The sequence below is a fragment of the Gymnodraco acuticeps genome, unplaced genomic scaffold (assembly GCF_902827175.1).
Source record: "Gymnodraco acuticeps unplaced genomic scaffold, fGymAcu1.1, whole genome shotgun sequence".
NCBI classification, from domain to species: domain Eukaryota; kingdom Metazoa; phylum Chordata; class Actinopteri; order Perciformes; family Bathydraconidae; genus Gymnodraco; species Gymnodraco acuticeps.
Window position 1 is genome coordinate 600,914 of NW_022992150.1, and position 16,643 is coordinate 617,556.

Genomic DNA, 16,643 nt, shown 5'->3' on the forward strand with positions numbered 1-16,643 from the left:
ATAATTGTGTCAAACTCTCTGTGTGTGTGATGTAATCAGAGCTTCAGTTAGTGCATGTTAGTCCTTGTCGTCGTGCCCAACTTGCTAGCTAATGGCCGCCACTGTGCGCTGCGCTCATACAGCTGACAACAGCCGACTCATGGCGCCGTTTCAAGTGTGACACGACACCCACATCCCGGTTTGAGCAAAGTGAATTAAAGCTAACATTGTAAGCAATGTTGCTGTTGTTTGCACTGTAAGCGCTGTTAGTATCGTTAGCTGGTAGCATTGTTAGCTGTTAGCCACCAGCTCAGCCATAAACAATGGTGTTAGCTAAATGGAAATAGTCCCTAATCCCAGATGTCCTTATTTCGAACCTTTAAATCAGCAATACAGAAAATGATACACATTAGCTTTTTTTTGTTTCTCATATTTGCTGCCTCACAGCTGTTTTATGTAAATTAATTAATAACTAAATATATTTGAGTTCAGGACTGTTAAAGACAAAATAAGCAATGTAATGATATCACTTTGGAACTTTGAATAGCCAATTTTCACACACAAACACGCACACACGCGCACACGGTCGTACACTGCCAGTCAGAATTACCCTGTCTTGGCCCCACAGTAAGCCAGTCACCCCGGTCCTCCATCCAGCCTCCGGGGTTACGACTCTGCTCTGAGTGACACACTGAATGTCCGGGGGTTTCTCACTCTTCTGCAAACCTCCTGACCATCAAGGCCCAGAATGCTCCGAGTGCGTCACCACTCACTGCCTCAGTTCCTGCACTGAGGTTTTGCACGCGAGTGTGATGGACTCGTCGTGACGCACTCTGAGCGCAGGCAAACATACAGTCAACTCATGCAGCCTGGCTCAAATCTTGAGAGAAAAGTAAAGAATCTCAAGAAAAACAGACTCGTGGTTATTGCTAAGCAACCACAAGAGAAAGTAAGCCAGTGATTCAGTCATTTTGGTACACAATTGTGTTTTCTTACATGTGCACCAAACAGTCCTGCAGATGAAGTGCTCCTTTCTGCAAACCAATGTGGTGTTCGCAGTGTACCATAGATGTATTTATGTGGGAACGCCTGCAGATATAAATGCAGCACAACCACCAACTTCAACTATAACACATCACCACCTCCTGTTGTGTAAAAAAGTGCATCTGAAATTCTCCTCAGTTTATGCCAAGATCCCCTTCCATCGGCACGTAGACCAAAGCAGTTGTCACATAAGAGTCCCTGGAGAACCACATAATGGACTCCTCCTTACTGCATGAGTAGGACATGGCTGCAGGCTGAGTGGGTGGCAGGGGAACGCCGGGAACAATCTCTCAGCAATCTCCCAAGAAATGCCTTCTAGCTTGATAATTAGACATGCAGCAGTTCACTATGTATTTTTAGTTAAGCTGTACTGGCAGGCAATTTACTTTACCTGGCGAGATTCCTCTGCACAGGCCACACACAGCTGCTTTGTACACCACATTTTGTCATATAGATTTATTTAACTTTTTCTTCCACCATCCTTTCTTTCTCTTCATGCATGCACACATGAACACATACACACGGTGATACACTCCAACATCCTTCTGTCAGCAGTTCTGCAGCTCTCTCCGTAGAGAATCTCATTCTGCTGACACTAACATAATCAATGTGCTTCAGCCAGGATGACCTATGGCTGCTCAGACTCTCTCTCACAGACTAGAAGCTTTTACATGTACCTGATGTTACGCATACATAACATAATCTCCTAAAAGCTACTATCGGCAGCCTCCTCTACATCACGATTGCTGTACAGTGATCTATGCTGATTGGGAGCTGCCTTTTGAGTGACACTGTGAGGTAGAAATGGTCACTTCACACCCACCATTCTCCAGCTGTTGTTTTCCTCAGCGCAGAAGCATGACAGACTGAAAGCCTTGGACAACAATATGAGCTATTAGCTGTGAAATACTGCCTCGCTTAAAACAAAAACGGGGCATCTTACATCATGCCGTTACTTTCGTCTGTTGCTATGATGAAACATCGAGAACTCACCCTGCATGTGTCGGTGTGAGTTCATAAGAGCATGTTGTATGTCAGTGCTTGACAGGATATTTTAAGAACTTTTGGTTGATGATTAGTTTTAAAAGAATCTCTCCTCCCTTCTGTGTGTCTGTGTTTGTTCATGTGCAGATTTCGGACGGCCTTCAGCAGAGCTACGCTACATCAGCGCTTTGGCGGTTCCTCAGTCTAGGCTATGCCCTCATGCTCTGTCCCTTCATCATCGTCCTGGGGGGCATGTTTTTCCTGGCCACTGCACTGTTTTTCCTGGATGACAGGGAGAAGGCCGACAAACAGTAAGTGACTCAGACGTTGTTTGAGTAACTCATCATTGTTACATTTGGTATAAGTCATTCATTCTTTAGATATTTAAGATTGCCTCCACTGACTTTCTGAGTAAGAGCTTCACAAATCCAAACACGCCACTGCAGTGCAGGAGGCTTGAAAAGTAGCAATAATATTGTTGTTATTCTGTCAGACACAAATAAGTTCTACACATTATCTTGACAAGGCTATACTCTGTACCCTAGCAACGTATCCTTAACGGTTATATGATTTCTTATATAAAGGTTATTTAAAAGTTATACTACTAAGCACAAGCAACCCATGCATGATTTGGAACTAATTGTGTTTTGGGTTAAAATTAGGGTTAGGGCTTGATCATTCATTCATCCAACCCAACTTTCGCAGAGTTGTTCACTATTTATTCTACTTCACTATTTCCTTAGAAGCCCTCACGTCTGGAGTTATAAACGTACTAAAATAGATAACTTTTCGTAGATTTAAGCACAAAAAGTGAATGAGAACAGTCTGACCCTGAGGTGATGGTGGAGTTTGACATGTGTCAGGGACAAGCTGCATAGTGAAGCCAACAAAGGTGCTAACCCTGCCCTATAAGGCCCGGGAGCCAATAGAAAGTCCCTGTCAGCTCAAAGTGCTCCAGCGCTGACACAAGCTGTTCTTGCCATCAATTTCTTAAAGTGTTCTTACTTAGACTTGTACCAGCTGCCTCCCCTTTCATTCATGCATTCATATTTTCCTCTTAGGAACCCCAAAAAATGTGAACTTAGTTCACAGTAGCTAGTCATTGCCTTAAAAGGCAAAAACAAACACACACTCATCCTCTTTCAGATGGTGAGACATGACTTCTTGTTTTTTTGGGACTATTTTTTCCTTCTTTATTATCGCATTGACTTACTCCCCTGGTGCCAGCGCTCTCAGAAATGACTTCCTTCCTGTTGAAGATGAGGGACATTTTTAGACAGGATGGCAGTTCTTATGTCTGACGTCTGTCTGCTGTCGCCTTGTCTTCACCCACTGGAGTTAGCCGCTTGTTCTTCCCACACTAAAACCCCATGAAGACAGATTTAAGAGCAACTTAAGCAGAATAAGCCTATTTGTAATCTTACGTTTACTGTAGAGGAAAACTAAAATGTGTAAAAGAAGTGTGGAAACTAAACTTGAAGTATCAGTGGACTTGCTGCATTTTATAATCCTGGGGTCAAGCTACCATCCAAGCCGTTAAATATGTCCTCTGTGTGTTGTTAATATACACTTTTAAAGGGGTCTCGCAAGGCCACCACTAAGCTGTGTTGTGGCTTCTATTGAGCATGGTGTGGGGGGGGGGAAACAAGAGAAATGCGGAACAATGACAAAAGAAAAGTCACACTCTTGCTGTCGTGCCAGAAAAGATACTAGTTTGTGGTCCAATCTGTGGCTTAAGCTTTCTCACCACATTATTGCAAACTGTGGGCAGATGGCACATGTTCAATCAAACTATATCTAACCACAGCCCCTCCACATTCACACAACAGATGGAGTAAAAGATTTCGAATACGAAACAGAAAGACTTGAAGGCATGGAATGTTGTTCCTGTAAGTCCTTTTTCACTAATACTATCCTTAACATAGATATGTGGAGGGCGGCTGTTTGTTTTTTTACCACTACATTTTAAAGCTTATAATAATTGTACACATTTTGGTTCCCAAACTAAGGGCTCTATCACCCCTAAATAAATGATTTACTTATGTTTTATAGATCAGTTATGCATCATTAATAAAGAATGACTTTTGGTTTACTAGGTTTTGTAAAGTCTCTCTGTCTTTTAAGTCTATTGAGAAGTAAAATCATTAAACCATCAATAAAAAGTCAACAGCAAGTCATTAATACGCGATAATAAACAGCAAGTTATCAGCTACAAATGGTAATTAGTCATTTATACATGGCAATGAACAGCAATTCTGCAGTTACAAGTGGTAATAATTCATTCATCTGGGATAATTAATGGCAAGTCTGCACTTTTAAATGGTCTACTAAGAAAATATAGACATATATGATAACACATACTGTATTACCAAGAATCCTACCCTACTTGTTGCTTGTATGCCTATAGATGGGTTAACCATACACCAGCTTGTTAGATTAAGGTGTACGCAAAGCAAACACACGTTTTTAATACCTCACATAGTATAATTACAACCTCGACAAAACTGTACCGATTTGTACGCAGCATCACAATGGAGAAAAAACTCAATCTTAAACAGAAGCAGCTCTTATGTAAGAAGCTGCGAACAGCACCTCAGGGACCAAGACAACATCCACAACTTTGTACAACTAGGCTTGTTTCGTGGCTGTGATATTTATAGATTCCATTCACGCTATAAAGCCCACGATTTATAAATTCCCCTGACTTTATCGAGCGCTTCGCGTCTTTTTCCCCCTTCCTTTGAGTCTGTCCTCAGTTACTCAGCGCTATTTATAAAAGGCGCGTAGCCGAACAAGTTACTCACTGGAGCGCGCCTTTCTATTTTCAGCCTTAAATAGTGCTTTATTATTTCTAGGTTGTTAGCTTTTTTTTGGGCTGCAGGGTTGCCATTAATAGCTCCGCTTCAGCGCATGCCCTCCATTTATTTTCCCAGTCTACATTTACACTTAGTGAAGTGTGAGAGCAGAATTGTCTCATCTCCCATGCCAGTGCGCCTTCATAATACAGATTGAGTCTGGGTCAGGGCAGAGTGAGCACTGCAGGCTTGGAGATTGTGCTGACTGACAGACCGAAGAAGACAGTTACCATGTGATGAGTGAAATTGGGAGAAATTGATGGAAAAAGAATAAATGTTGAAAAATAGTGTGAGATTATGTGTCTGAGAGCATTTTTGCATCTTTGATGTCTAAAAACTATTTCTCTCTTCTCAGGTTGAGCCAGATGACGAGACAACCCTCCACAGTCAAGGTATGACCAGGTAAATTGCTTTTTCTCCCACAGACGCTTTTAGTGCTTTTCACATCAGCAGTTTAAGTGGTTGCTAATAAAGAGACGGTCTTGGAACATCAACATTTATAGTGCTCTCTTCTCATTACCTTGGAATTATTATGTAGAGCTCCTTTCCTTACGAGGAACAAAGATCTGAAACAAGATTTTGAAGTTCTTAAAAGGCACTTTGACCTGAGGCCATCCAGAGCTTAATGACAGTGTAAAGGTGACATGATTACACACAGATGATTGATCTAAGAACCATTTCCCATCCCATTGTAATCAGGGAGTGTCCAGGCATTCTTGGAGTAGTGGTTATTTGACCAACCATCAGGCATCTTATCATAAAGCGAGCTGCCTTCCCTCCTTCCTGCCTTTATCAGACTCACACACATGGTACAAAACCTCTCTAATTATTAACCAAGCATAGAAAAGACACAATAATTGGCAGCATACCAGCCAACTCTGCACTGCAGGACAATGGGGGGCTACTGTAGTTGTCGGTAAAGGATAACAAGATTAAACTCTGACTCACTGATTAGAAGGACAAGGGATCTGTTGTGACTTATTCGTAAAGGTTATCACGCTAAGAGAAGAGTTCAAGGTTTTTGCCCCTTCCTTTGTAATCTGCGCTTTTTTTTTTCTCTAAACATTTGTCAAAATTGTATTTACATAAAGTGCAAAAATATAGGTCATAATTTGTTGGTTTATTATAACCACTGGCAATAATGCTCCCTGTGTGTTATTATATAACTAACACATCACGTGTTTGAGTTTTCTTAGAACGGAATGCTAATTAGTTATTTCCTTGGTGTGCAAGGATTAAAATATGACAAGCGCTCTGATTTTCTTTCATTACTAAATTGCACCAACTTGTGAAAACCCGGAAATCGAGGTGTGAAGATTGTTCAGTTGAGGAAGCAGTGTGATCTGCCAGTAGCATCTCCCTGCAGTATTTGAAGGCAACAGCCCAATTGGTGAAAAAACTGTACCAAGGTGCAAATTCCTGCTGGAAGAAGCTAGGATGATCCCATAAACTACCAACCCTTTATATTTACAATACAATCATTAATTATTGACTATTCTATTAAGGCTTCATTCACTTTTTTGTGCTTGAACATAATTTTTATATAATTTCACTTAAGAATAAAACATCCACTTCCAGGGGCTCTTTCTTTTTATTTAAGGGCACCCTGAAATCTGACATTTAAGCATTAGTTTATGAAAAGCATTGTATTCAGGGTTGAATGTCAGGCTTCAGTGTATCATTGTGCAATGCTGTATTGTATTATACTCATATTTGACTGATGGAATGCAAAGACTGAAAAATCCTCTTAGTAATTATTAAAAAATGTTGGATAATTGGCCATCATTAAGTAGATACGTTGCAAATACAAGCGATAGGCAAACATTGATGTTGTGAAAATAACCATATAAATGTAGATATTATTTGCAATCACCAAATGTCAGATCTGCAGTAATAGTGTCCTTAATATTCCAACAATCAAACTGTTCCAAGTTTGTGCTTGGTGCTGCATAACACATGACATAGGCCCAAAACAAGTGTGATGGATTACCCATTACAAGCAACTTTGAAAGCTCTTCAACATGATTTGCATTGTGCGCTGATGAATTGGAGGCAGTGCCTGACTTGAAGGCAGGAAATCAATCTAAAAGAAGTTGAGGCATGCTCAAGGAAATATTCTGCAGGAATATCAATGATACCCAATTTGTAGTTAATGAGCTACAATATGCAAAACTACTAGTAGGGTATTTTACTGTACAATGTCATTACCATTGGCAGGGTGGCATTAGTGTGCAGAGCAAATGACAGGTGACATGAAAGGCTCCCACATGGCTGCCACACATCTCAGGTTTCAGGAGCACTTTAAGCCTCAGGGTTCGTATGACTTCTGTCACACACAGCGGCTAGAGCATTTTCTCTCCGCTGTCAAACGGGGCTAATTATAGAGAACAGTGATTACAGCTACGTGAGGTCAGAGTTGAATGTGCCTGCGAACTGATCATTTATATTCTGAAGTGAACCACCTCCGCACTCACTGCTGATTGATTTTCAACAAGTTTGTTTTGGAGGATAATCCAATCAGTGACAGGAAACATTTCCTCCCTGGTGTCTGAGTCTCAGATCGATACAGTTCACAGTTCATCTGCTCTCTGATGACAAGTGTTCAGTCTTCACACTCACTCTGACCGCTGTCCCCAGAGGTACAGCATGCAGCTCAATTAGGAAAAGAGTGGAAAAGAGGGGAGGTGGAAGAAGAAGTGCTGAGGTAGTTCCAGTAGTGGACAGTAGCGTAGTACATCTTCTCAAGTACTGTACTTAAGTATTATTTTTAGGTACTTGATCGTACATTTCCTGCTAATTTGTACTTAAAATCAGCTTAAATTATTCACTACTACTCCACTTTTTATCCCATGGTGAAAACTCCCCAACAGCTAAATGTAGTAAAAAATGATGAACACATTAATGCATCAGTAATTATGATTCAATTATATAAAATACACCATTGGGAAGAATATTAACATTTACTTTTGGTACTTAAAGTTTATTTTGATGCAAGTACTTTTGTACTTTTTTTCTTTGAACGCAGGACATTCCCTTGTAACATAGTATTTCTACACTGGGATATTGTTACTTTAACTTAGAGGGTAACTTTTTCAACTAGTATATGTACATTGACTGTGCTGAATTCACTGATATGATTACATTGCTAGTACTTGGTCCACCACTTGAAAGATTAAGAAGACAATTCAGATTACGGAAAAATTGTTCGGCTCTGACAGGAAGTGAGGTGATGAATTTAGAGGAGGAGAGAGAATAGACACGAGCACTGAATTAATGAGGATGAGGAGAAGCATTAATCGCCTAAGCTGTTATACATCGCAAGCTATTAATCTCCGGAGATGCAATCCCAAACGGAGATCAGATACACTGAGATCCAATTAACTTCCTCTGCAGGAGGAATCGGCCTCCGCTGACCAGATTCACCCCACACTACATGATAACTAGAGGACATCCCCGAGCTGGGGGGCTGTCAAAAGATCAGCGTGAGATCTGTCAGCAGAGCTTCACACTCATTTATTCAGTATCTAAAATCTGTATTAATCTGGGAGGAAACTCGCATCACAAGGCCAAACTCTGATTAAGTCAAAGCTGTCCAAACTTTTACTGTCAAAGTGTTTATTCAGCTGCAGGCACATACTTTCCTTCTTCGCCCTCTTATCGTTCAACAACAGCTCCGAGTCCTCTGTCAGCAGAACGGGTTCATGGTGCCGGGTAGGGCAGTGACCACAGACCACGCACGCACGCACGCACACGCACACACACACACACACACACACACACACACACACACACACACACACACACACACACACATACTCAGAATGTGCAGCCAGGCTGTAGACCTGTAGACCTGTAGAGCTTCCAATGCATTGAGAAATACTTTCAAGCCTTAGATCTTTCTCTTACATAAACAGATTGACATTTAAAAATAAATCATCACCATATCCAATTTGCAAAAGGCCCCCAGAATATAATGAAATGACAAAATAGCAAGCCCATTTTTCTATACTGGGATCTCCTTAGAAAACATAACCCTGCATATTAACAAAGCCATAAAAAGGCAATATTGCAAATAAAAGTTAGTTCAACTATGATGGTGCACTTTTAAGGGAGGTTTATGTTGTAATTTCCATTGATTGTATGTTTACTTGTTTTGAGGAACACTTTGAGCAAAGTGCTATCCTCTTAGATTTCCGTTTCACAATACATTTTTTAGTTGTTGCAAAAATCCAATCAAACATCACTGTTTTCTCCACTCTAGAATGAAAAGCCAGAGAGATAGATGGCAATGGCATCCTCCCATCCAGAAACCATCACAAGTGTGTTACATTACCCTCTATTTAGTTGCCAGACCCATCAGACCTCCCCTTTGCTTGAGAAGCAGCACAGTAATAGTGAAGCTGTGAGGAGGCAGGCTAATCCCGCACATACTGTATCAAAGCATTCACAGCTTTAATTATCCCTATGTCATACTGGCATCTGAGCAATTTCCTTTCAAGTTTGGCTCTTCAATAATTCCCAGTTTACGGCAACAACTGACACTAATCATTGAGGGAAACAGTTCATTACAGAGAGTTTTGGATGTGCATCAACAGAAGCAAAACACAATCCTCCTGTTGAAGCTATTACTCTTGTTTGTATGCTGTGAGGCTGTTGTGTTTCTGGAACACAGCAGTGTCTCAGGGGTGTGTGGATGTGTGTGTGAGAGTATGAGACACTAGCTTGGAACATCACTTTCCCGAGCTCCCTGCACTAATCCTATTGTAGCAGCAGTAGTAGCTTGTGCACTGGAGCATCCAGGGCACCGTAATGACAGACCGCAAACAAACAACGGGACACAAGAGATCACAACGTGTCCACCTGATCGCTTAATGCTACAAAAACTGGAGTGTGATTTTCCCCTGCGGTGCCACAATTTCCCCTCATATGTGCAATTTGTGTATTTATGCAGCTGGAGAATATCTTAAGTCAAGGTAATTGACATTAATAGATGATGATGATAGTAATAACACAAGTCGGTCCATATCAGGATTTCTGTGCTTATTATTTTCGGATATGAACTGCAAGTGAGCACAGTGCAAGTGAAAACAGCATAGCAAAACTGTTAATTAATGTTGCTCTGTTTAAATAAATGTTTCCTTTTCTTTCCTGTGATAGAGAGTATGTAAAACAATACATCTTTCGAAAAAGAGCCAAACTGAATTGGTGAAAATAGCTTAGTGCAAATGCTGAAGTACTTTACTTCATTCCCTTGTTGTACCTTATATTTATTCTCCACTACAATCAAGTAATGTGCTTTTTACACCATTAATAATACTATTTGACACCTATAGATACATAACTATGTATTTTAATTTTATAAAGATAAAATCAACATATTTTTCTTGCAGAAAAACTGATGATCTAAGAATTTACTCTACAATAATATAAGACCATAAACAGATATTCAGCATTTTGCCAATAACACATTTGTAGCTTTGCTGGAGTAAGATTTTGAATGCAGGAGTCTTACTTGGAATAGAGTATTGTTACATTGCTGTATTCATATATATTATTCAACCTCTGGCATACTGTACAATACCACTTTTACATCATAGATTAGTTAAGCAAACATTTCCAAGATGGTTGGTCATACAGTGTGTTTAACATATTTTATACAAGGCAATTTATGCAGTCTGTATTTACTGAAAGCCTCAAAAACATGTTTTCTCTTTGTGTATAATTAGAAGCAGTATACATGATATGTACACTGTGAGGGATATACACAGGAACATCTAATGTAAAGCTGCAATCTGGAGAGGCAGCATCTGTGTGTAACTGTGGCTTATAGCTGGCTGCTGTACAGATTGGGGTGTGTGTGTGGAGGGGAGGGGGGGGGGGTTTAGGCTGCATTAAACAAACTGTTATGTGTTGGTAAATATTTAGGTCACAGGCTGGTCCTGGTGTGCAGGCGTTATCAGGAAGGTCCTAACAGATGGCCCCAGAGCTCTGACCTCAACATTAATTACATGAAAATGGCCTGTGGTGATGACGTCCTCTAACCGAACTCTTCTCCCCTTTCTCTTCCTCTCTCGTTTAGGTGACTGCCATATGAGGAGCAACCAAGGATGACAAAATGGAGATAACGCGAGGGGAGCTGATCCACTTCTTTAATTCACCTCCATCTTCTCTTCACCGCCTCCATAATCATCCTCCTCCTCCTATTGGCTCCTGCTGCTCTACCTTTTCCCCACAGAGGCTGCTCAGAACTGGAACAAGGGAGCGTCTTGCCCCTCCTTGAAACGCCTCTAAATCACAGGTCGGTGAGACGACGCACAGCGATGCGCTAAAGCCGGCACCCGACAGCTGGTGTCCTCCTCACCTCTGCGAGGATCCACTGAACCTTCCAGGGAGGAGGTGGGGTGGCGTATCTCCCTCAGTGACCCCTCCGACTCCCGATGCCATACTACTGAATGCTGACCATGAACCTGCCCTGTCTCTCTCTCTTTGTAACTGTCTGTCTCATCGGCTGTCAATCTGCACCAAGTGCCATAGCGTCATACATTCCTTCAGACATTGCACTGACCACCAACAACCCTCATGACTTCATCACTGACTATGTTTACATGCACACTATAATTAAGTAGCCGTTTTTATTTGCTAGACAGTAGAAGCAGTTGTTTACTGCTGTCATAAAGCTCCATTGGTGTCTCCTCTGCTCAAATACAAATAATCAACACTTAATTCTGCCCATTGCTCGGAGCCTGTAAACACAGAAGCTTTCAAATTTAAATTATTTAAAGAAGCTGCAAGATAATAATTCTCAAATGGATTTTCAACCGATCAAAAGAGCTCCAAAAGTCAGATCATTCTGCACATCTTCATGGCAGTATTACCAACATAAACTACCGTGTTTACACGATAAATGCAGTATTCTCATAATCGATCAAAATCATAGCTGTGCATGTAAATATAGCAGTCACACCCAGAGCCAAAAACTGTCTAAAGGTCAGTGAATCAGCCTTAAAAATTGGAGCGTTCCTATCAGCAGCTGTTTCCTTTGACCCCTACATGTGTTTTTATTTTTAGCACTTACATCAGAGTAGACGGTGCCAGACGTACCACCGGTGCCAGAGATGACAGATTTCTGCACATCTTTTTTTTCACAAGTTTTCTTGTGATTTTTATTTTTCCTGTGTGATGTTGGATTTGAAACTGGAGGTTACTGCCTATGATTGTTTCAGAAGGACCATGATGCAATCGTGGCGATTAAACAGACACTGGACTCTATATTTTATAATTTATAATGTACATGCTTTTCCCAAAAGTAAATGAAATGCTACTCGTTTGACTTTTAAGGAGAAACACAGATGTGTTTTTATGTGTGCATTAGAAGCAATACAAACCTTTTTTGAAGGAGCCAACCTTTTATCCACACTGCCTTATCAGTGAGCTTGGTTTTCTCTTTAAAGAGAGCTCTCTGATGGTTGGTTTTGAATTTCTGGACACATCACCCACACAGAGACGGAGTGGCTTTTAATGATGGATTCCAGTCCAATCTACCCTGGTTACAATACCAAGCATTGTGGAAAGAGACCTTTCCCCCTCGCAATTGTAGATATCCCATTCCACGATCAAAAGAAAGGACCTTTGAGAAGAGCTGGAGCCACGGTCATCAAATTATTACTGAGAGACATAAAAATCCCAGACAGGAAGATGAAATCCTTCAGGCCCAGGTTAGACTGATGGCGAGCTCTTATCGTAGATAGCGGATAAGAAAGGAATCCCCTATGAAACCAGACCATCATGTCCTCAGCTATGTCAATGCAGAAGGTGAAAACAGAGTCAACTTGAATACCTGCACCAGCAACATGTTCTCACTCCCAACTCGTCAAATACAGCAGCTCTGTTAGGGCCCATGGCGACACTTTTTAACGCACTGGCCTACTAGACCTTTAGCATAATTGTTCAACATGCAGGGTACTCCAAGAGAGTAGAGAGTCTGTCATTAAGTACCGTTAGGTTTCAGTAGTTTAAATTATGTTTAGATAAATTCAGTTTTGTTGGAATAAATTGCGCTCCATTGCATTGCGTTGCGTTGCATTACGCTACCAAATGCTACGTTATGCAACGATACGTTGGCCTTTGCTACATTACGTTAATTATTGAGTGCGTTACATTAGATTACCTTACGTTATGTGAGTAAATTCATTGAATTATGTTGCGTTACTACTTGCGTGCGTGATGGCAGTTGAGTCCATTTGTTAACTTTAATTAAGTTAACATTAATTTCACAAGGAACACAAACCGCTAACTCCTGAAAGTCTTAAGTTGACCGTCCAGCCTTACCCTCTCAAAACTTTATTTTGCTATATAGGCCTACTGTACTTAACATCCCCCTCTAAATCCGTCATTATAACCATGGCCAATAGAGGCAGCCCTGCATCTGTAAAAACGAGGCTTGAAGGATCCGTAGTACCACTGGCAGGCTGCCCTATTTGACAAGTATAGGGAGTGAGAATGACATCTTATGACATAAGAATCAGTACACAATCGATAGAATTTAGTTTTCATCCCTGATTAATTACACTATTTGCATCATATTTGTAATAATGCGAGTTTAATGCTAAACATTACAAAGGAGAAACATTTCTGCTATTGTTAGTTGCTTGTATATACAAAGATGTAGGCAGAAGGCTCATTAGAAGCTACCCTGAAGAATCATTTTGTTGTTCATTACCTGGTGGATACAATTTAATAGAAACCTTGAAGCCACTAATGGAGTCAAAGGTTTTAAAACTGGCGCATAAAGGGAAGAAAAAAGCACTTTGCAGACGTCCAAGAAAAACACAGAAGGAAGAGGATGGAATGACCTTAGCGGAGGAATAAAAGGGAAACGTTGAGGTGTTTTGTGTAGCATTGATGTGTGAGCATGACTCACCGGCTGTGTGCGGGGTGCTGTGTGGGCTGTGTCCTTGTTGCCAGATCATTAGCTTTAGCTTCTCTCCAACTGTGTGGAGCTTTCTGAATGTGATTCTGTCCAACCTTCCTAATGAACTAAGCTTCTTACCTTCCTTTTGTTGATTTTTTGTTAATGTTACCAAATTAGTTTTTCTTTTTAAATAACTACAATAGAGATATATATCACGCAGCAACTTTAATATATTGTAAATGATGGCTTGGATGCAATGTATTTATTTGTTTGTTACCATAATGAAGAATAATCTATAAAGGGAATTTAAGGTTTGAGTATATTACACGTTGTATGTCATTGGGTTTAGAAATGCCTGTTTGTTCATCCTTTTGTATCACAATGAAACAACACAATACCTTTTTACATCACTAAGATTCCTCCTGTTTACTGTGATCATGAATTGGACATCTCATGCATATTACACACAAAAGGAACTGCGATGTGATGCATTTAGGACAACATATCGGTCTCATGTTTAGGGTGCAATACTTTTTTGCATTCATTTTTGTATCTCTTGTAAATGTTTTCAACTGATCATCCATTTTGCACACTTAATGTTCAGGGATTTATTTGAACCATAGCCTAGCATCAACTCCACGGCCTCTAACACAGGTCTGTCTCTTCATGCTCACAGTACAGCTAGTACTGACATATCGTCATCATGAGAAGGGACGTTGGCTCTGGTCAGATGGGTCATGAATTGAGTTTCACTTTGCCAAATTTTAGTTCAGTTAGCACCAATCCTTTAGGAGTATAAGTCCGTTTTATTGAGTAATTCTATGTTAATAATCACTGAAGTGATGTATTGAGAATGTGCTATTTCTTGTCATACAAGAATCGTGTATAAAGAAACCTATTTCTGATATTGAGCAGAAAACAGAGGTTATTTTTTATTTTTAGAGCAAGTCATTACAAGGGATGTGTAGAAAAATCAAAGGATATTATTCTAGAACTGAACTGTGAGGCTCCCTCGGGGGGTTGATAGAAAATGTATATGTCTGTAAATCAAATAAACCTATTTAATCACTTCATACCCCCGTGTTGTCTCTTTTTTTTCTCCTCATATGTGTCTTGGATTCATCAAATGCAAATAAATCCAGTAGTGTCTTCCACTAGAAATGATTTCTCACTTAACTATTTCCCCCTGATCTATTTTAGGAGACTTTAATAAAGAGCTTGCTTCAATTTAGAGTCAAAATGAGTCCAGCCAATGGTAGTTTGAACAAATTATAATTTCACAGTACAGAACCGCTTCAGTGTAACATTACTGAGTTTAGGATTTAGGTATATGCAGTTATGCTACACATGCTGTGCATATGATATGCCCACGTTTGATTCCAGAAACAGATGGATTCTCATCTCATGGATCCTTTTCAAAGAACATATTTGTTAATTATCACGTCCACATGTCTTATTCTGTAGCATTGGTATTGCTGATGTCCAATGTGAGGTGTCATTTTTCAAACATCACAGTTAAATCACAGGCCTTTGAAATAGTGTCATGGCAGACTTATGATATCAAGGCAAGGCAAGGCAAGTTTATTTATATAGCACTTTTCAACACAAGGCAATTCAAAGTGCTTTACAAAAAATGAAAGAGATTAAGAAAATGGCATTTAAAATCAGTCATTAAAAAGAAATGCTAATAAAATAAACATTAAAAGAAAAAAAAATACATGGCAGTCAATTAAACATTAAAAGAAAAAAGTACATGGATAAAAGTTACAGTGCAGTCTAAGATATGAATAGTTCAATTAAAAGCAGCGACAAAAAGAAAAGTCTTCAGCCTGGATTTAAAAGTAGTCAGAGTTGCAGCGGACCTGCAGGTTTCTGGGAGTTTGTTCCAGATATTTGGAGCATAATAACTGAACGCTGCTTCTCAATGTTTAGTTCTGACTCTGGGGACAGAAAGCTGACCAGTCCCTGAAGACCTGAGAGATCTGGATGGTTCATAATTTAGCAGGAGGTCAGAAATGTATTTTGGGCCTAAACCATTCAGTGCTTTATAAACCAGCAGCAGTATTTTGAAATCTATTCTTTGACACACAGGAAGCCAGTGTAAAGACTTCAGAACTGGAGTGATGTGATCCACTTTCTTAGTGTTAGTGAGGACTCGAGCAGCAGCGTTCTGAATTAGCTGCAGCTTTCTAATAGATTTTTTAGTGAGACCTGTGAAGACACCATTGCAGTAGTCGAGTCTACTGAAGATAAAAGCATGGACAAGTTTTTCCAAATCCTGCTGTGACATTAGTCTTTTAATCCTAGATATATTCTTTAGGTGATAGTAGGCTGATTTAGTAACAGTTTTAATGTGACTGTTGAAACTCAGGTCAGAGTCCATGACTACACCTAGATTTCTGGCTTTATCTGTTGTTTTGAACATTGCAGACTGAAGCTCAGTGCTAACTTTTATACGTTCTGACTTGGCTCCAAAAACCATTACCTCAGTTTTATCTTTGTTTAATTGGAGAAAGTTCTGACACATCCAGTCATTGATTTGTTCAATGCACTTACTCAGTGTTTGAATTGGAGCATAGTCTCCTGGTGAAATTGTCACGTAAATTTGTGTGTCATCTGCATAGCTATGGTAACTTATTTTGTTGTTCTTCATTATCTGAGCCAGTGGTAGCATGTAGATGTTAAAGAGAAGAGGCCCCAAGATGGAGCCTTGAGGAACCCCACATGTCATATTTGTCAACTCAGATGTGTATTTACCTATAGAAACAAAGTTGTTTCTGTCCTTTAAGTAGGATTCAAACCAATTCAGAACTGTTTCCGAAAGTCCCACCCAGTTTTCCAGTCGGTCTAGTAATATGCTGTGGTCAACA

The 16,643-nt window shown here is 40.1% G+C and overlaps 1 protein-coding gene across 2 annotated transcripts in view; it reads left to right on the forward strand.

The window, feature by feature from the left end:
* spns2 (spinster homolog 2 (Drosophila)) overlaps nucleotides 1-14,848 on the forward strand; it is a 74,985-nt gene extending 60,137 nt beyond the window's left edge. Inside the window, exons 11-13 of one of the 2 annotated variants that reach the window (XM_034204102.1) lie at nucleotides 2,155-2,318; nucleotides 5,218-5,264; nucleotides 10,942-14,848. In XM_034204102.1, coding sequence (XP_034059993.1) covers nucleotides 2,155-2,318; nucleotides 5,218-5,260 — 207 coding nt within the window. In that variant the 3' untranslated portion in view covers nucleotides 5,261-5,264; nucleotides 10,942-14,848. The remainder of the gene's footprint in view (nucleotides 1-2,154; nucleotides 2,319-5,217; nucleotides 5,265-10,941) is intronic. The other variant, XM_034204101.1, reaches the window with a different exon arrangement.
* Nucleotides 14,849-16,643: the final 1,795 nt, after the last annotated feature.